The 20744-nt window shown below is 43.6% G+C and overlaps 1 protein-coding gene across 1 annotated transcript in view; it reads right to left on the bottom strand.

Moving 5' to 3' along the window:
• Positions 1–20744, bottom strand: part of adarb2 (adenosine deaminase RNA specific B2 (inactive)) — a 181707-nt gene that overhangs the window by 50628 nt on the left and 110335 nt on the right. Inside the window, exons 2-3 of the mRNA XM_030078758.1 lie at positions 12447–12533; positions 10583–11535 (exon numbers count right to left, since the gene is read on the bottom strand). Coding sequence (XP_029934618.1) covers positions 10583–11535; positions 12447–12533 — 1040 coding nt within the window. The remainder of the gene's footprint in view (positions 1–10582; positions 11536–12446; positions 12534–20744) is intronic.

Here is a 20744-nt window from a genome sequence, read left to right as displayed (position 1 = left end):
CACTAGCCTGGAGAACGGCTCTTATTTGATCTGTTAAGTGCTTTGCGAGGAGTCGGTGTTGGGGAGAAGATATTATGACTCATGGCGACCCCTGATGTCGTCTGTGTGCAGAGTTCAGCACTTCCTGTGTTGGAGGAGAAGAAACGGCATCAAAGGTCAACCCCCGCCCGCCCCCCCGCCGAAACATCCCTCGGTGACGACGACAACGGAGCCAGTATTAACAGGCGGCTTCAGGTCCGCGTCTCAAATTCAGAGGTGATATGAATGACCCGAATCAGCAATTCAGCTGTTCTGGAGGCAACTGTTACACACACACACGCACACACACATTAAAAAAATAAATAAATAAAAATAAGGGCAGAGAAAGGAAGAAGTTGAGTTCACTAAGAGTTCAGCTGCATTTATTTTGTGCGTTTACACTTGTCTAATTTGGCAGAGCTCAGCTTCGGCGAGGAGGAACTCGAGCATGGAGAAATGCTGCTGTTTTATAATGCTACTTTACTGTTATTTCCCGCGCGCGCACACACACACAGCTCGGAAACACGGGGTGTGAAAAAGCATCATGTAAACATTATGCATTACATGTATGACCTCTGCATTTCCTCTCATCGCCCAGTGGGACAACATAAAAATACATGAAGAGGGGGAACGGGCTCCATCCATAACCCAGTAGACAGTGGTTTCCGGCACAGCGCAGGCGTTAACTAGGTAGCTATTGTATACTCATGGGCAGGCAGGCTGAAATATGAGCGCTGAGGACGAGAGGTCTTCCCAGAATGCTAAAGTCCCTCTCTCTCTCTCTCTCTCTTCCCTCCACCTCTCCTCATCTCTCTATCACTCGCTCGCTCTCCCCGCTGTGCCCTGCAACCAATCTGACGCCTAATTAATCCTGAAGGTCTTTTGTTCCGCTGAGGTTTTCCTCTCTTTCCCCCCACTGCACTCCATCCATCCTCGCCTCCCCCCTCGCCCGCCTCCCCCCAGCCCGCCTCTCATCCTGCCCTGCCAGCTCGCCTCCACGCACCCCTCCCCTCCGCCCACGCACACACCTTATTCCACCTTCGCCCATTTTGTCTTCCCCCGAGGGAGGCAGGGTACAGTCCCACAGCGCACGACAGAGGAAACAGATGTTTTTTTTTTTCTTTTTTTCTTTTTTTTTTATTCTTATTTTGGGCTTGTGTATGTTTTTTTTCTTTGTTGCCATGCTGCAAAATGCATGGTTGTTGTTTTACTAATTATAATATAGAGACTTTCATGTTTTTCTGTGATGCGCAGGCTACAATATCTGGGAAAAATAACTAAATAAAAACATTTTATTTTAAAATACCGCACTCCACTTCGATATTTTTTCAGAAGTGGCTGAGATTATGAAGAGATTGTATTATATATAGTTTGAAAAAGGCAGTTATTAGCAGGAGTACTGCAAAATGGATTCTTCTGGATACTCCCTGCTTTCATGTTTTCAGGTGTGGTTAGGCTATGTAAACACGGTGATATCTGGCTTGAAAAACACTGTTATTATCACATAGGTGACTAATACATGTACTTTTATGGTGTATGTTATGTACACACTGCGATACCTTGCTGAACTGGTGACCTGCATATTGTATGAATGATATACCTGATTAGATACTAATGGGACATCTTCATGTTTTTCAGATGTGGTTAGTCTGCAAGTCCGAGTTTGGAAAAGAGGAGAAGCAGCTGGAGGATGAATGCAAAGGTGATTTCTGTTGTTGTTTTCTTTCTTTCTTTCTTTCTTTTCTTTTCTTTTCTTTTCTTTTTTTTTTTTTTTTTTACATAAGAAGACCTCAGATTGAATTGCACTGGAGCCACGAAGAGCTTATCAACAAAAACATGAGGAGACACGATGGGGAAGGGGGGGGCGGGGGGACCCTGGGGAGACTTCTGTGGAGGTTTGGAAGCCCAGTGGGTCCAAATGATCACCCAGGCATGTGAGTGGGTGGAGAGGGACAACCCCTATCAAGGGACTTGACTGTGTGTGTGTGTGTGTAGTAATGTTAACATGATACATTGGATGGCCCTGTACACTGATATACAGGGCCAGTACTGGCCTTTAATTAAAAATTAGATATGGACTTTTCAGTGTAATCCACCTCTCCTCTCATTATTGCATACCACTATTATATTTCCATAACTGAGAAATACTCTGCTCCTTTTCACTGGAAAATCCTTAATCTAAACTGATTCTAATATGACATTTGGATCTGATTCCACAAAAGTAAGAATACAATAATACTAATAACACTTTCTTACTTTTTTCGAGAGGATACAGTTTTTTTTTGTTTTTTTTTGGTCTTCATTTCAATGGAAATATTCCCCATAATGCTCCAAACTGCTGAGAACATAAATATGGCAGAAACAATGTTTTGTTTTGTTTTGTTTTGTGTTTGTTCCCGGCATGAAAATGGTCAAATTATTGATATTGATTACTGGAACAAAATGTCAGCTATCAGCAGGTTCATTCCAAATATGTCCTTTTCTGTCATCAAAAGCCAATACGGGTTGAACTTTGACTAGACAACAGAGTAGTGGAGATAATGCAGCCAGTAATCATAACAGCTGAACATGCAAACAAATGACAGAAAACCAATGCAGGCGGAGCGTCTTTGGTGGTGGTGAAACACACGCTGCGTGTTTGTTTTGAAGCAGGGCCTCGCTTCGGTGGAACATCTGCCGGCCTGGTCGCACATGTCCTCAAGTTCATGAACAGTCAGATTTCAAATGCTCCGTCGCTGCTGATTTTGTGTGCGTGCGCTTCTGCTGTCTGCATGTATGACTGTCAGAATGCTCCATTGCTCCTGGCTGGAAGGTCATTTAAAGGCCAGACATCCAGACCTCTCTCTCTCTCTCTCTCTCTTTCTCTCTCTCTGTCTCCTCCCCTCTCTCCTGCCTGAGAGCCAGAGATAAACCTACATGTGCCAGCCACACAGGACCAATAGCCATGATTTATCGGAAGCCATTTGGTACCTGAACGCCTATGAAATTGTAATGAACTTGATTATGCTTTTAATGAAGTGTGAGAGCTTCTTCTGAAATGATTATAGCCATGCTCTCGCTCATAGCTCGCAGCCACGGAGGAGACAGAGGGAGGAGAAAAGGGATCGGAGGACTGGAAAAAATGTCATGAGGAAAGAGTGAGGACCTGGTGGCAGGGACTCTGGAGGGTGCAGGGTGCAAACAGGAGCACCTCACTTCTTTGGAATAGATTACAGGGGCGTTTTACGATATATGTGAGGTGACTTGACCCGACCAACCCCATTTCAATTCCACCCTGCTCAGGGATTTTCCCTCAAAGCTGCATGCTGACGCGGTACATTAGATTCAACAGCCTGCAGCCTCATAGGTTATATTTTGCATACATATTAGTCAGTTGAGGATGATACTAACCTTTCCGTGTACAAAGTGCTCCCATTCAGTTGGGGAAACATTATTGTTCGGTAATTTCACACAGAAATCTCCACTCTTCCATGCGGGTTTGCTTTAAATACCAAGCGATGAGGTAAGTGGCTGCTAAAAAGGGCACCATTACATCGGCCAGATTCACAGTCCAGATGCAAATGATGGCTTTCTGCGCATATTATTTTGGCACGCTAAGTGACATATAACAATAAAATGATACTTTATGGATCCCGCGTGGGGAAATTATCCTCTGGCTTTCCCCTTCAGGAAACTTAGAGGTCAGGGTCAGATCCAGAACAGAAAGCTGGTAGGGATTCAGCGCCTTGCTCAAAGACACTTTGGCTGTTATCTGGGCTTTAACTAACCGCAAGACTACGCTGGCCAATCATATTCAACTAAAACACTAAACGCTGGGGTATTTTATTTCAACATCATCGGCTCAACGTGCTTAATGAAACACCATAATCATTCATGGTAGCAATAACCTCTGCAACATGCCACAACCTACCCCTCTGTGCCGCGCGCTTCATTTTATAGTAGCTGTAGAAGATGATGAATACAGATGTTTTTGTCGGGTGCCTACTATTTGCACTGCACCAATTATGGTGATAATCACAGTTGGCCTGTGAGCAAAATCTGCTGTGGCAGCTGCCTGTAAGTAAGTGTGTATCTATCGCCATCGCTGTCCAAATGTTGAGGCTGTAACACTGTCTGCAAGGTCTCCAAAGCTGTTAATCAACTCCTCTCTAATGTGTTGTTCACACCTTCTCCCTCTCCCTCGCCTGGTAAATTTTCTATCTTAGACAGGGTGCTTGGCCCGGCGATCGCTGTCGCTAATTTGTTGTGGCAATATTAATTAATGATCGGCCTGTCACAGCTGTTTATATTGAGACAGATTAGAAGTGGGAGAGATTAGACAAAGAAAACAATCTGCGAAAAGGCTCAGCGGCTGACAGGGGTCACCTTCATGTGTCTGAAATCATATTCAATTTGCCGTGGCGGAGGCCGGGAAATAACTGCACTTGATGAGTCCATATCCAGCCCTAACTGTGATGGTTAGCGCTTAGAGACAGCTAAATCAAATTATATCAAACAGCGATAAAGAAAAGGAAAACACACAGTCGCATTTCATCTCCGCTGACACCACGAAAAATGAAAATACAGTGCGACGCTTCCACTGTTTGTACATACCAAAACAGACAGACCTCCCGCCTCTTAATCAGCAGTTTGTCCCTTATGTCTTTTCATACTTTCTCTCCTCATCCCTCGTTGTACTCCATTAACCCTAATTTGCATTCGGCTCTGCCACCGAGCAAATTTCCCTATTCAAATGCCCCTTAATCCGAGGTGGCAAGGTGCAGTGTCCTGACCACTGACCTCAGCACTGTCCCTCCAGCTCGCGCCCGCTGCCTCTCTGCCTCCCCGGCGCCGCACTCCAGTCTCAGGCTCGGTTGACTTGGCAACACCGCAGCGTGTTGTCACGGCGAGGAGAGATTAAGTGGCCAATCAAGGCCTGAGCAGCGGGGTAATCATTCCATTTGGTAATATGGGTGTCAGGATTACTCTGGCACTTTCTCACTTCACTGCAGGCTTTAAAAAGGCAAAGGCATTTTCCTATGACTGTGAAAAGCTGTGGATTATATTAAAGAACAGCTTCTAACTGACTGAGGTGCTTTATATATGAAATTTACAATTAGCAGCGGAGGTAGCCCGGAGTTCTTTTCCCCTCGGCAGCTACTGCAGATAAGCCCTTGAGCAAGGCACTGAACTTTCATGCTAGTGCCGGTGAAGTTAATCAGGCAACCGGTAGAAGATTATGGTCGTACTGAGCACCTGTCAGGTATGAATATGCTGCTGGAAGAAATATTTTCCATCATAAACAGAATGATGGTACTCAGTAAAGTGCATACATCCACCAACGCTATGAAATTCTCAAGATATGCCATTTCCACATAGTTTAGTCAGTTCTTACTTTTCATGCTGTTTTCATGCTGTTAATTGAAACTAATATTTTTTTTTTAAATTCATTATTTATTAAATTTAAACATTAAACAGTTAGTGGTGTTGATGGTTGATTTAAGGAGTTTTTCTGGTGTTGGAGTTATACACCTTTTTGTGATATGCCACTTGCAGAAAACACACACTCTTTTGGCCCACTGGCATGAAAGGTCAACCAGCTCTTCCTCCATCATTTTCCACAAAGTGTTGCCATCTTACGTGAATCCGTTTGGAAGTTATGCACCTTGTTGTGATCGGCAACACCCGCTGCCACGCCCCATTTTGGTCAATCGGCATAATCATCTCTATCTTGCCCCATGACCAAGCTTTCGACGAAATTTTGCCACGTTACGTGAAATTGTTTGGATGTTATATGCCTTTTTGTGATAGATGACACCTAAAGTTCATCAGCTCCTTCTTGGCCCATGACTAACCTTTCCACAAAGTTTTGTGCAAATCCATTCACAACTTTGAGATATCCTGCAAACAAACAAACACACACACAGACAGAAGCGGGTGAAAACATAACCCCAGTCCAACTCTGTTTTCAGAGGTAAATATAGGTTAAGGAATCAAGAAAAGCAGCCTGCTGCCTCATTTCTGATGCAACTGCTATAATAAATTCTCATTCATCGGCGTGTGGGAGGAATAAAAGAAAAGCAAGACTTTTGCTATATTGCGATGGTGTTGTACATATGGATGTGCACTATAGTCTGTGTGTGTCTTGCCCTATCATGATGTTTTATTCCTCATTATGCATGTGGAGCTGGAGAGGAGCGAGCAGAATGCAGCTCCAGTTTTGCTGAACAAATTTTTCATTTGGAAGCTGGACTGTGGAGCTACCAGTCTGGTCATCCAGCGATGGAGGGCTAACACAATACCTCACCCTCACGTTCCACTCCAATGGGTTAATGTGTGATTCTGAAAAGGTGACCCTTGCTTCTCTCCTCCCTTCACCTCTTGTTCTCATCCCTCCTCGTCATCGTTTCCCCCCCTTCTTTATACACTGCTCTCTTTCCTTCCTTGCTTACTCCCCCACTATTACCTTTAAGTACAGTCTCTCCTCCCTCTCCTCTCTGGATCACCCCCCTCCCTGCCTTCATTTTACACAAGTGAAGGTGCAGTGCTGTCCTAATCCCTTGCCTTGCCTCCGACTGTGTGTAAGACATTTGCTGGCGGTTTCCCCTGTGAGTCTGTATGAAGGTAAACCAATCAGTCAAGAGGTTGTGTATGAAAGCTCTCTACCACCATAGGGAATGATTAAAATGACCCATAGCCTCCTTTGCTAGGAGGAATTCTATTGTGTAAATAGTGTGTATACACAGTATTCTCCATGGGGAAGGTCTGTTAGCTAAGCTGGGCCAGGACTATTTTCTAGTGCAGTGCATCTTCAACACCAGGCACTCACAGCAGTAATCCAGAATTAGTGGATGGCCGCTGGGAAAAACCCCAGGCTCCTGGTCACTCGTCCCACAGTCGGTCAGAAATTTAGCTAAAATTGATATAAACAACAATATGAACTGCAGGCACAACAGACATGCAGTTAGTCCGGCTATTGCTGAAGCCTTAAAAGTGCTATGTGTATTTTAACATCAGATGTTACCACATTCATTTTGAGATGTTATACTCAAGAATAAAACGGCACCATCACTGAGACAACTGGCAGCCTCCACTGTCCTCTACACTGCATTTCACATTATGTGCCACCCGGTGGGATTTGGTGGAAAATCTGCTGTGCTGCTTTGTAGCACAAAGAGGATGAGGACACATCTGGATTTAAGGCATTTCTGTTAGCAATATTCCTTTTGCAATATAGTTTATGTAAAAAAAAAAAAAGAAACATGAAGACAAGGCCTTCACTGAGAAGATTGGCAGCCTCTACACCAAGGGGTTTCAACTGGTGGTCCGTGGCCCCCTGGTGGTCCGTGAAGGTATTGCAGGTGGTCCTTGATCATGCATTCAAAAAAAATTTTTTTTTTTTTAGACATTTCCATTTATTACTTCTTTGTGAATACTCAAAAGCATTCAAATATAAAAAATTAGAAAATACAAACTTGACTAACATTGCAGTTACAAATAACACCCATACAGTCCTTGATAGCCAATGTGTCATGTGTTTCTGGCCTACCTATATATATATACACACACATGTCCACAAATATTACTTACTGACTAGTATCTAAAAGTATTAACGCTGATGAAAAAGCCTTTTTGCAAATTTTGGTAAACAGTAAAAGTAAGCAACCTGGGGATCCCTCAGGTTGCCTCTTAGTCAGGATGGTGGTCTCTGGGTCAAAATATGTTGAGAACCCCTGCTCTACACTGCATTTTACATTGTGTGCCAACAGGTGGGACTTGGTGGGCAGTCGGTTGTGTTACTTCATGGCAGAAAACAGGAAGAAGGTGTTGCTCTTTGAGAGCAAATGGATCTGCAGATGTTTGGTAGCAATACTGTTTTCGCAACAGGGTTTATACAAAAAATAAGTAAATACATGAGACCACAAATGAGACAACTGGCAGTTTCCACCATCCTCAAAAGTGCATTTCACATTATGTACCACCAAGTGGGATTTGGCGGGAAATCTGCTGTGTTGCTTTATGGCACAAAACAGGAAGAGGGCACTGTTCTTCCAGAGCAAATTGTCTGCAATGTTCTTTTTGCAACATGTATCAACACTGTTTGTTTTCTCAATATACATACCTTTTTATGTACATGTCTACACACACACACACACACACACATATATATATGTCAGTTAAACTAAGGTATGATGTCTGTCTAGCTATCTAGCACACACACTCACAGACACACACACAGATATATATATATATATATATATATATATGTGTGTGTGTGTGTGTGTGTGTGTATATATATATTCAAGGTTATTTTTTGGCATTTCTGCTTTATTAGTCATTTCTAAAAAGCAGGAGAGAGAGAGGGGACAACATGCAGCAAATGGCCTGAGATTGGATTCGAAGCCAGGACGCTGCGATCAGGACTCAGCCTTAACAAGTGGTACTGAAGTGAGGGACCTTTTAAAAAATGCAGAATAAATACTGCACGTATTTTGATGGCTGAGGCTGCATGGCTCTCATTGTCAGACTGACTCACTGGTAGATTACATGTTTTTTCCACGTTTTTGATTGACCTTTGAGAATTTTGCACCAATAGTGCACCTTTTAATATGCTACATGAGACACATTTGGCAAAGAGGTTTCTCATTGAAACCAACTGCAGAGAGTCTTTGGTCCTGGCTGTAGTGTAAGGCAAGCAGTGTGTTGAAGGCAGCCCAATACTACACAGACAGTGAAAGCGTGGTGTGCTTGGTAGGGGATCAACATAGCTTTGGCCTGCCACAGGTAGAGCCTGAGGGAATTCCTGGGAAAGAGAACTGACCTAGCTGGCACACTAGCTTGGCACAGCACCATAGAGTTAGCATTACCCCCCGGCTACAGTTGGCAACCGCCCCCACGCCATGCCTCACATCTCCAGTCTAGTCAATCACCGCCTTGCAATCAGTGCCTGGCATGCAGATTTGCACACATGTAAACATACATGTGTGCACATGTAGCTGGAGGACACTGGGTGCACATCATCTAACGGTGTAGACACGTAACACCCCACACACACAAAAACATGGTTCATGGTCACATATGTTTATTCACACATGTGTGCATATGTGTGCTTTTGTCCTTTGCCACTTCAAAAAAAAAAAAAAAAAAAAAAAGCCTCTTCAGTCTGGCAGACAGCACGGCTGACTTTCAAGAAATTCCACAAGCGAGTGCTTTCTGGAACTAAACGGGTGCGGCAAATCCTCTTAAAATCCTTTTAGACACCGTGGCAGCAGGGAGAAAAAGAAAAAGTTTCTCCCAGGCAAACATGTGCAGGTTTGTTGGGTTGATGTCGTGCTCTGGGGAAGGACACTCTTGCCAGTTTATTTCTTCAAGGCAGGAAAAGAATGTTAATACGACACATACCCTACAGTATGCGGAGAAACACAACACTGTGGTGTGTGTCGACATAAGCCTTCAAGGGAAGACTTTAAGGGAGGGATGCTTTGGATGGGTACAGTTTAAATTTTACATTCCTAAATAACACTTGACATATCAAGAAGAGTGTACTACATTACATATTGTTGTTGCATTATTGTTATATTTACGAAAAACAGTGAATGTTGTATAGAGGAAGTTGCAGTTCCACTTGTAGTTGCCAAATTGTATGCCAATGACCTGGATTGCCTGGATACAATGTTCCTGATTTACAAAAACGTGCAGGTTTAAATAGTAAACAACTGAATAAATCAGTGTGACTATCTACTCAGGGCAGTTTTACTCTAGATGAAATTCTGCAGCTGAAATGAAGTTTTAAATAGCTGTCAACCAGTGCCAGCCAATCCAGCCACTGTGTCTTTAGGCTCTCCAATTTCCTCAAGTTCCTCAAAACTAGTTTCCTCACTCTGATTGCTATTTACATATTTGGGTAAATGAGCACGGGATTGGGCACGGTGGTTTGTTTGTCGATTTGCTCTTTGCTTTTCTATCTCCTTTGGGCAACAGATTGAATTAATGTTTGTAGACACTGAGATGCCACACATGAGGAAACAAGAGATTGTGCAAAATTACAAAACTCTCCTAATTACAGCTCTACAAACACACAAGACTAGGGAAAAAAAACTAATTTTGGGAGTGATGCCGATTTCTCTTGTGTCAGAGGCACAAGGACAATAATTAGCTTCATTTACATGCTTTTTCTGTTTGACTAGATCAACAAACAGATATTGTTTACGCAAAACCCAGGCCGTGCAACACACATGATGCACAGATACAAACACACACACACACATGCACATACACACACACACACATACACATAAGCTTGTATATGTATGTTTTTTTTTTCCTCTATATGTGCTACTTTTTCTGTCCAAAAGTAAATGCCAACTTGCTTACACATATCTTTTATCAGTGTTGCCACTATTCCTTCTTTCATCCCCTGCTCTTCTTAGCTGCTATCTCCCTTCCTCCTTAATTACTTGTTGGAAGGTGTTTGGCTTTCCGCTGCATGCCTGCTGTTTTGGTCATTACAGGCCCCTGTAGGAAGTGGAGTGGCTGCCAAGGAAGCTAAGCTGAAGACAGACGCTGGGGACGTGTCTCTACTCACCTGGGGTAAATGAGGGCAACTCTTCCTGCTGGCTTTGAGGCCTGTCCTCCCCTCAGGGGCTGTCCTGATGTTGAAGAGGGCCTGAAGAGCACACTGGGCTGCCTGGGTCTTGGCCAGCTTCTTGCTGCGACCGCAGCCCTCAAATATCCGCCCGTCCACGCGCACCGCCATCACGAAGCTACGTAGCCGCCGGCCCTCAGCTCGCTCCGATAGACAGGCGTAGCGCAGGCCTGGCCGGAGCTCATTGAGCAACGCCACGGGGCTCTTGAGAACCTCGGGCTCTGGAACAATTCCGCCCAGCCTCTGCTGAGCCTGCACCATCAGGTCCAAGGTGTGGCGGAGCAGCCGGCCGTGTCTTAGTAGCTCACTAGATAGCAGCTCGCTCTCGGCTGCCGAGGTGCAGAGAGCGAGGCCGTCGGAGCATGATGAGGTCTCAAACTCTTTGAAGAGAGTGTCGGGGAAGTCAGCCTGGTCTGAGGTGAAGTCGGCCGAGGGGTTCGAGAGGTTCCCCATTGCCAGGTGGGCCTGAGGGGCGTTGGGGAACTGGATGAAGGACCTGAGGGCCAGTTCAGCAGCCCTCATCTTAGCCTTCTTTTTGGTGGGGCCTGTGCCCTCAAAGGTCAGCCCATTAACCTCCACAGCAATGGAGAAGATGGGAGCGTGGACGGGGCCGGTTTGGGAGACCATGCGGTACTGGAGGCCCGGCCGGAGCTCATTGAGCTGTACCAAGGCATTCTTTGGTGCCTCTGACCAGGACAGCTTCTTGTAGATCAAGCGGAGTTGACAGAGGTGCCCGTTGTTGTCTTCCTCCAGCGGCCGTTTTCTCTTCAGACCAGAAGTCCCGCCTCTCGCTGAGTCAGAGCAAAAAAGTGATTGGCGCTCGCCAGATCCAATAGAGCGATCCTCTAAGTTACCGATGTTCCGATTTTCTTTCACCTCTGCACTGCTGGTACCTGCAATAAAAACAGCAAAAACAAGAACAATGTAATTCAGAATGAGAAAACTACTCGTAACACAAGAGCCCAGAAATGCAGTCATTACTGTGTGAGCGCTGACATTCACATCGATGCTGTGCAGAGCAAAATGAATCAAGGAACATCTCCCAAGGCAGATTGAGCCACTTGATACACAATGAAATGGTAATGAACAAATCTACAATCATCTCCCTGAGCTGAGCCCACTTCATACCATGAGGCTCTATCATATTTAAGTGTTTTAAAATCCAAATACAAATCCTCTAAAAATGGGGACGTTATCTGCCCAATCATTCTGTAATCTGCCTCCAAATTGGTTCTGAATCTATGGCGTTAAGTGGGAAACATTTGTCCCTGTGGCCAATGCAAAGCATCAATCCCATTTGTAATGGGGGGGATTGCATCCAGTGGCAGACTTTCTGAGAAAGGATAAAAGAAATGTCTGTAGCCTGCTTTATTTCACACTTCTATCCTCCATGAGTACAAAGTCTGAGCAGTTGTGACACGCTCTTCAAACCTAGTTACGGGAAAGAGGTGGCGTATTGCATTTCTAATGGGAAATGAACAAAAATAGGGCATTCAGATCTTGTCAGGAATGTTAATGGTGAAATGGGACACTGGGATCAACAGCTGACATTCACTGGCGGGCAGAAGCAGAGTGTAGTTTAACTGGATGATGTTTCAGTTATCACAGCAAGTACCTACATAATGACTTATTTATCACAAAAAAATTGAAATTAATATTTGATGGGTCTCTTTCATATGATTATAGGGATTTTAGCTATTATGCCACAATCTGACACCAGTGAGATATCAAATGGCACATTTCCCAAATAATTAATACAGTGGCAGTGCGCTGCCAGAGAGAAAGAAAAGAGGCAGCAGCTTACTTAAACTGTCCTCGTCCTCCGTGCTGCTGGTCCCAGGGCTCATGTACTTGAAGGGAGCGATCAATGCTGACAGCATACTGACTTTCTCTGGAGGAGAGACAAGAGACGCAGAGTCAACAAGAGGGCAGCGGTTGAGATGTTTTGATAGTTTTATTGATGAAAGCTCTGGAAATCTCTGTTCCCATGTTGCACCAGTATCGGCGCAACACGGGAACAGAAGCACAACATTTGTGAGCCGGCGTTTGCACATGAGCCTGCATGCACTGTACGCTATCTGTTATTGTCTCTGTCTCCCACACTGCAATTAACACATGGACAAGAAGGCACACCTGTTCTCACAAGGATGCCAGTAAACACTTTACACCCCGCCACAATATATTGACATTATATCGATAAGTAGGGTGACCACACATCCCGCATATTTCGGGACAATCCTGAATAATTCAGGACAGTCCCAAATTACAAGCAGTTGTCCCAAATCCTGAATGTTGTCCTGTTTGTGCTGAAAAGTAGACTAAACCTGAGTTTAATTAGCTGTAGCCTAATAAAACATTAAATACTGATCCGGTTGTGAAACATTATTTTGGTGTTGTCCACAGATGGGCACTGTTACGTGGATTTTTACGTGAACTGTTAAGTGAATTTTCATGTCGCAGACTTGTTCAAATACAGTCGCAAATTTATCACTCCAGCTGAAAATTTTCAACTCACACAAATACGCGAATGAAGTGAATTTCCTGTTTCCATGTCATTTTTGTCGCCCAGCGTGAATTTGTGTGTATTCACATCTTTGTATTGACTGTGTATGTCATTGCATGGCATGAAAAACCTGCACTCAGCTCTCAACACACAACACTTTGTATTTGGTCTAAACACACAGTTAGGGCAAGGTTAAACATGAAACTTTTTCAAAGCAATTTGCTTGCATGCAACTGAATGTTTTTGGAGTTTGCAGTAAAAATTCAATTGCATTTGCAATATTTCATGTAAATTTCATGTAATAGCTTTATGTCCACAGCCGACATGAATTATGGCTGTTGTAGTATTTATTTATTTATTTATTTTTAGCTATGTACAGTAGTGTTGCATTGCAGCAATATATAGCTTTGACGATGCTGACTTAAAACATTAATGGAGGGAAATTAAATTATCCATTGTGGACATGGAGCTTGGTGTCCTGGGACCTGGTGAACATCCAGCCGAAAAACAAGGACATTAATGCAGGTACCACGGAGTAGGGAGGGAAATACCCATGGATCATTGCTGTCTCATGAGATCCAAACAAAGCATTTTGCAAAGTCTGCAGGAAAGAATGTGGCATTTCACATGGAGGGGAGGCAGACGCCCAACTGCATGCTCGGCAGCAAGAAACCCACAGGAACTCTTCCAGGCCTACATGTTGGTCTGCTCCTTCTTTAAGCAAGAGGATGACTCCATGTATAACAAAATAATAAATATAATAAATGTAATGTACTGGATGCCACGCCCATCATGGCTACGCAACCAAGCCCACCCCCAACTCCCCTGCTCCCAATTTCCCCCATTCTCATCTCATCGTCACTCCATCAGTAAGACTAGGTGTCATGTGGGATTACAATAAAGGGATGCAAATTTCAGAAGTAATGGTCTGTTGCAGCTCTTGTCTTATTCACTTCTACCTGTTTGGTCATCATATCCACATTAGTAACAGCTGCTCAAAAATCTAATTTGTGTAAACATTTAGTGAAAGCACCACTAAGCATCCTTACAGTATCGTGACAATAATAATAGAGTATTAATAAAGTATTTGGTTAAAACATATTCGGATGTTTGATTTTGCCCACATCGCCCAGCCCTCCCAGAGGTATTCAAAGAGATGCACACAAGCTACAGCTTTAGTGAAAGACTTCACTTAAGTTGTGATAACTTGTGGACGGCGGCTCTCTGCTGCTTCTCCCCCGGTGCCTGCTGCTGTCCAGGTGTGCGTGTTGTTTACAGTGTGAAGCCCTATTAGGGCCATCGCTCGGTCTGGTGCTCTCCATGCAGTGCTGAACAGAATTGACAGACCAGTCTGGCTCCCTAATTACACTCCTCTCTCTTCCCAACATCAGCTAATGATCAATAGTTAGAAAGACAGAGGTGGGGGAGAGGCGGGAAGAGGCAGGGAGCTGGAGGAAGCAGGGGGGTAAATGGAGAAGTCCTGATGGAAGAGGATGAGGAGCACGGCTGCAAGAAGAAGAAGAAAGGGAGGAGGGTGGATGCCAGAGGATACGGAGGGTGAGCCGGAGGTCAAAGACGCCCTGAAAGTCTCTGTGCCTTCACTGAGGCACTGGAAACACAGCATTTAGGCCTGCAGTGGTAACAATTACAGTGAGCTGAATACGGCATAAACGGGGTGCCACATTACAGTGTAATGAACATGTTTTGATAAGAGTGTGAGGTTGTGAATGAGCCTGTCTCCCAGCGCTCGCTCCTCACAGTTCAATTGCACTAGAAGGGCTCAATGAGTCACTCCGACACACATGGATACACTCTAAACACTGAAGCTGGAGCTGTGCATGCAGTCCTCATGGGCCAACAGCACAATACAAGCATTTGCATTCTGACCTAATTACGGACTAAAGACGAACACAAGCAGCAATTTGGCCCTAAATGACTCCCTCGGCCAGCAGGGTCATTATCCAGACGATTTTCAAATCAGTCTGTATTGTTTTTGAGCCCCTAAAGGCCAATTCACAGCAAAAAAGGCATGGCTGTCTGATGTGTTTATAAAACGGTAAAATTAGAGGTGTTAAAAGGTCCACTGGATACAAAAGCAGGTACAGTGCATCATTCTTTTGTGCATTTGCACACAAAACGTATCCTGTTCTTTTAGACCGTGAATGACATGCCCACATCAAGCATGAAAACACAGGGCACAGTGAGGACAGCAATTAACACACAGGAGCCTAAGCTTTCGTTGCCTGCAATGCCTGTAATGTATATTTGATCATCGTGTTGTGCCTAAGGTCTAAACCACCCACTCGACAGCTCCTGCCAAGTCGAAAGGCCCACTGGACCATGAGATACCAAGCTCAGTGCCACCAGATGCACACAGGAAAGACAATATGGCACCAGATTCAAAACCAGGAATGACTTCTGATGCAGTTAACAAACACTGCAGCCTGCAGGTTCAGAGCACATAAAGAGAGGTGAGCAGCTCAATACATTATTGACTTGACACAAAAAATGTTTTAGATTCTATAAAATTTACTGCACAATATTCCCTCGACAAGAAGTCTTTACTATTTTTCTGATGTGAATGAAGCACTGACTATTTCATATGAAAAGCAACAGAAATTCTACTCATGCTGTGAGTGGATTTTTTTTTACTTCCCAGCACAGGACAGAACAGAATTATTGTTGTTTATCTTGATGTCTGGCCCAAAACACTGTTTTTACCTCTGGATGACAAACTTGGCCAGAGATGATTCACCACTTGGATTATGATATCAAATAACCAAGAAGTACTTTGTTCCACTGTTAGAACCATGTTTAGTTGGCCCAAATCCTAAAAAAAAAACATTGTAAATTGCTCACTTCCTGTTCCTTTTCAATAAGCTTCTATTTGTTTATTTATATATTTTTTCTGGAAGCGGAAAATTGAGGAATGCACTCCACAAAACAGTCTTTGCTGAAAAGAACACCAGGAGGTTGGGACTCAAATACGTACAGAAAAAACAACTTTTACCCATCGTCCCTGCTGCTTCCTGATGTCTTGGACAATCAGGTAAGGCTGCAGAAAGGATGAATGGAATCTTTTCATTCTGCATCGCAGGATAATTATTTAGAGGACTCGGCTTACAGTCAGAATAGCGCTCTTCTGTATAGAGCTCTTCAGGTCTATATAATTTCAAAGCAACACTGAAATACTATTCTTCTCACTCTCAATGGACCGTAGTTCATTTAAAAAATCTCAAGAAGTACCTCTTGAGTAGAGAATATAATGATGTTTTTCATAACCTGGAGGATGAATCAACAGCATGCAGGTAAGGCGAGAGGTTGCAGGTTATCTCTGAAATGCCACCTCCGATCTTTGTTGACTGCCTGCTTTGTCTTGCACGCGGCCTATTGTAATAGCAAGTGTGTTTGTCAGCGGTTCACAGAATGCAACGTGATCGATTTTCAAAGAGATACACTTCAGCCTCATAATCTGAATAGTAGCGAGCACATGCAATTCAGTTCAGTCACCTAGATATGGAGGAGAATTACGGCCAAATAAAGTCACAATTCTGCAAACAACTTATGAGATTAGAGACGAGTTCTGAGAATTAAACCTCACATTTTTCATGCGGTCTTAATCCTTTTCCACACACATCTATGCTACCGTTGTAATGTAATGTGATGATGAAGCCAGCGATAAATTCTAAAAATTGAAAGTTGCTCAAGGTAACTTTGCATGTTGGTGGCCCCAAATGTGAGTCACAGATAACTAACGTCAATCAGAACAAATCTGCAATAGCAACCATGGCTGCCATCATGGAGGTCCATTGCTGAATACATATTTGTTATGGCTGTATTTGTTTTCCAAAGTTTATTGTGACCCAGAGATTTTGGCTTTACCTTGACCCCACCTGCTGTCATCTCTAAGCACTTGAAGTTTTATCTTGTAATCAGTGCAGCAAAATACAACCAGGTTTTTATTTTTCAATCCAGGTGGTATTAAAAATGATACCCATCATTCCTAATCATACATGGCACAGTGTAACCACAGCAATGGGAAACCTGTCATCTGCTGCAGCACAGTCCAACACCGCCCTCACTGTCACCCTCAAAAAATATTTAGCCAACTTAGCAAGAGAACTGTAGACAAAGCAATATCAACTTGTTAGAAAGTACCATTTGCAACCATTTTTTGGGTGGACAATTTCAAGACATATTTGACTGTGCTGTGAGTTTCCCATTTTCAAAAAGTACATTTAGGCTGATAATGGTTTTTGAGGCCAAATATGAGGGCTCTGTTGGACTGTGTTTGAAGGCTAGAACAAGAAGCTGCAACAGAGAGTAAGTTTCTTATTTAGGGCAGGAATGGAAAATATCAACCCTTTTCTTTGACCTGAGTTTGTTCTTAGGATTATTCCCTAGCTGCCTTGCCAGCACACCAAATTAGCAAAGCTGATGTCGATGCTGACATGAAGCGACACCTTTCTATCCTTTCCAACCTTTTCCATCCCAAGGCCCATCATATTCTCCATTATAGCATGTCAGAAAATTTCAACTGAGATACAGTTTCAATTAGAGTAATGATAGTCACTACAACCATTTTGTTTAACTGTGCAACAATAAATAAAAACAAATAATTAAAAAAGCAGGCCAATGGCCACATAAAAAACAGGTCCTGATCCAGATCCAAAAACAAGTCTAGATCCACCATAAAACAGGTTTAGATCTGGGAGAAATTCAGATTGATTACAGATGGTAAGAATGACATCAGTGATGTATTTGATAGCTGGTACAGGTCAGGTTGTGGATCTTGTGTTAATGTGTCAGATTACATCACAACTGATTCAGGGAAAATTGCAGGTAACAGGTCTGATGCAGAACTGAGCTTTACGGGCTCAGGTTGGACACAGGTTTGTAAAACTGGACGCGTGTCTTTGGCTTCTACACAAGGTATTACGTGATGGGTTGAGGCGGTTGGTCACTGGTTGTCTCAACCAGTGACCCTGCTTCAGACTAACAGCTGTATTTGAAGAAGAGCACCTCATGGATCTAGAAAGTAACTCATTCATTCCTTCATTCATTCATTCCCAGTTAGCCCATCTGTTCCCATGAGTCCTGGCACTCAACATGCTAGGGACTCACTGTTTGGGACTTCTGGATTCAGGGTCTAAGGCACAGACACAGAGGACACAAAACAGCACCTTCCTTTTCTCAGCTGTGTCGGGTGCCTCCCACCTACGACACTGTGTGTCCTTGCTTAAATAATAATCTTGCCGAGTGCAGCTTTAAAGTTTGGCAAATGCACATCACCACCGCCGACTTGGACATTGTTACCTTACATGCCCTTCACGCTACCTCCCTTCCTAGCCTCCTCATTCACCAGCAGGTCGAATGAATCAACCAATGCGAGCCAATAGTCTCAGTTCACTAAGTCCATCCCCCACTGCACCATGATATTGTGAGAGGAGACAACACTCATTTGTTTCCACAGCACAAAGGCAGGGAGGCAGAGGAGAGCCAGGTTAGATAGGGAGTGCCTTGGCAGATGGCCATATCCCTCCTGATAGTGACAACGTTGGCGGTGGTGCCCATTCACAATGAGCTGGATAAGAGGGTGTCTCTCTCTCTCTCTCTTTCTCTCTCTCCCTCTCTCCCCTTGCACTTCCTGTATCAGTTCTGAGGAGAGGGTAATGAGCCCAATCAGATTTCCCCATGGCTCAGCATAACGAATGGGTCAGATGAGCGACGGGAGACACTATTGAAACAGGCGCTGGGGGAAATCATTGACTCTCTCTGTCTCTCGCTCGCCTCTTCCTCCTTTCTTACTGCCTTTCCCTATTTCTCTCCCTCCTCCTTTTACCACCCGCCTATCTTTCTCCCGTCTCTATCTTTCTCTCGCTGTCTTCTGGCGAGCTTCGGATTGAATGCCGCTGAGCCGCCAAATGAGAGACGCGGCATTGTTTCTCCGCAGCACTTAAAATCCGATTTCTGTCACATTTCTCAACTGATCTGTAAGCACAAGGGCGACGTAAAAATAGGAGCCGTGTAGAGTGCCTTCCCCAACTTTTGTGCGTGTGTATGTGTCTATTTGTGAACGCATAAATCCACGGCTTACATATAACAACCCCATCTGCACCGTAACTTTTATCAGCATGATCCACGATGATCCAACTGCAGTACTGAAGCTGTGGTGGAGGGTGGCAAAAGAATCTGTTTAACTGAATAATCGACTCTCTTTGTTTGAGTTGAGCAGAATTTGTGTGCCAAGTGTTGACAACCTGGTACGCCACAGGCTCACTGCTAGCAATAAAACTTTCAGTATTTAGGTATTCGTCACTCTACACACTGGCAACAAGTGAGTGCATTTCAGGACTGGGATAAAATGATAGTCAGAGTGTTGCAGTTTCTAGTTCAGGTTGTAGAGGTGAGTTGGTGTTTTTTTAGCCATCTTGCCAGATTTCCAATGCTTCATAAGGTTTTCAATTTGCGCAGAAAACCGCCGAAGCCATAGAGGATTTGATGTTATTTCCCATGACATGAATTACATCCATTACCATCACGACCACTGGATTTTAAACTGTTACACGCTGTAAAAAAGTAAGTTGCTATACTGAAACTAAAACAGCTGTCGGAATAATTACACATCATTACATCAAGTATGTTAACACACATATCCCTTTTCCCAAACAGAAGTTAGCCAGCTTGACTGAGATGTGAACTGGCACTTCAAGATGCATGCTGCCATGTTTTTGCAGTGGTTAAACACATGGAACAGCCCAGCAAATGACAGGGCAACAAGTGCAAATGCAGGTGTAGTGCATCTTTTTGTCAAGAGAGATCAAGAAACAAGGTATAAATAAACCCTTAGTTGGACAGTGGCAGTACCCCTAGAACTGACCTTTCTCAAAGCAAGTCCCATACTGGCCAAACAAGATCCAAGCAAGATCTTTCTCCATAGACTTGAATTAAACATCTCGAGATATTTAGGTGTTCCCAGCAGTTTATGTTGCTTAATGGTGGGGCAGCATTTTTTTAATCCATCCCTGGACCCCAAAACGCAAACAGGACTAAGTGGCATGCCTCCTGTAGAAGCTTAACAAGAACATTGTTTGCTCAAATGTAACTCGCTGTTTTTCTCGCTATTGTTCTCACACTAATGTCAGTCAAAACGTGGATGGAACCTGTTCATCTCCACTGTAGTAACCAGATAAAGGGTCTTCTGGACCCTCAGTAAGTTTGACTTCAAATGAGCACAAGCTATTTAGAGCCATTTTGAAGTCCTTTTTTATGTTTTTTGGAAAACTAGGGTGTTCCTCAAACAAGAGGGCAATTCAGGCACTCCAAATGTAAGAAAATGTAACAGCAAGGAAGAAATATATATATATATATATATATATATGAAAAAAAAAAAAACTTTATTACAGTGTCAAAATCATTAAAAAGTCAGCATATTTCAACCACTGTAGGTCTTCATCAGGGCCTTAAAACAGACAATAAAGGTGTGAGCTCACTACATAGCTGTAAGAGCCAATGGGAGGCAATCACATGGCCCAGAGAATATCATGACAGTTAAACAAACGAGAAATAATGAAAAAACAAAAAACATGAGATGAGATC

This window comes from Myripristis murdjan, chromosome 20 (assembly GCF_902150065.1).
Source record: "Myripristis murdjan chromosome 20, fMyrMur1.1, whole genome shotgun sequence".
Lineage (NCBI taxonomy): Eukaryota > Metazoa > Chordata > Actinopteri > Holocentriformes > Holocentridae > Myripristis > Myripristis murdjan.
This window is presented reverse-complemented; position numbering and strand designations above follow the sequence as displayed.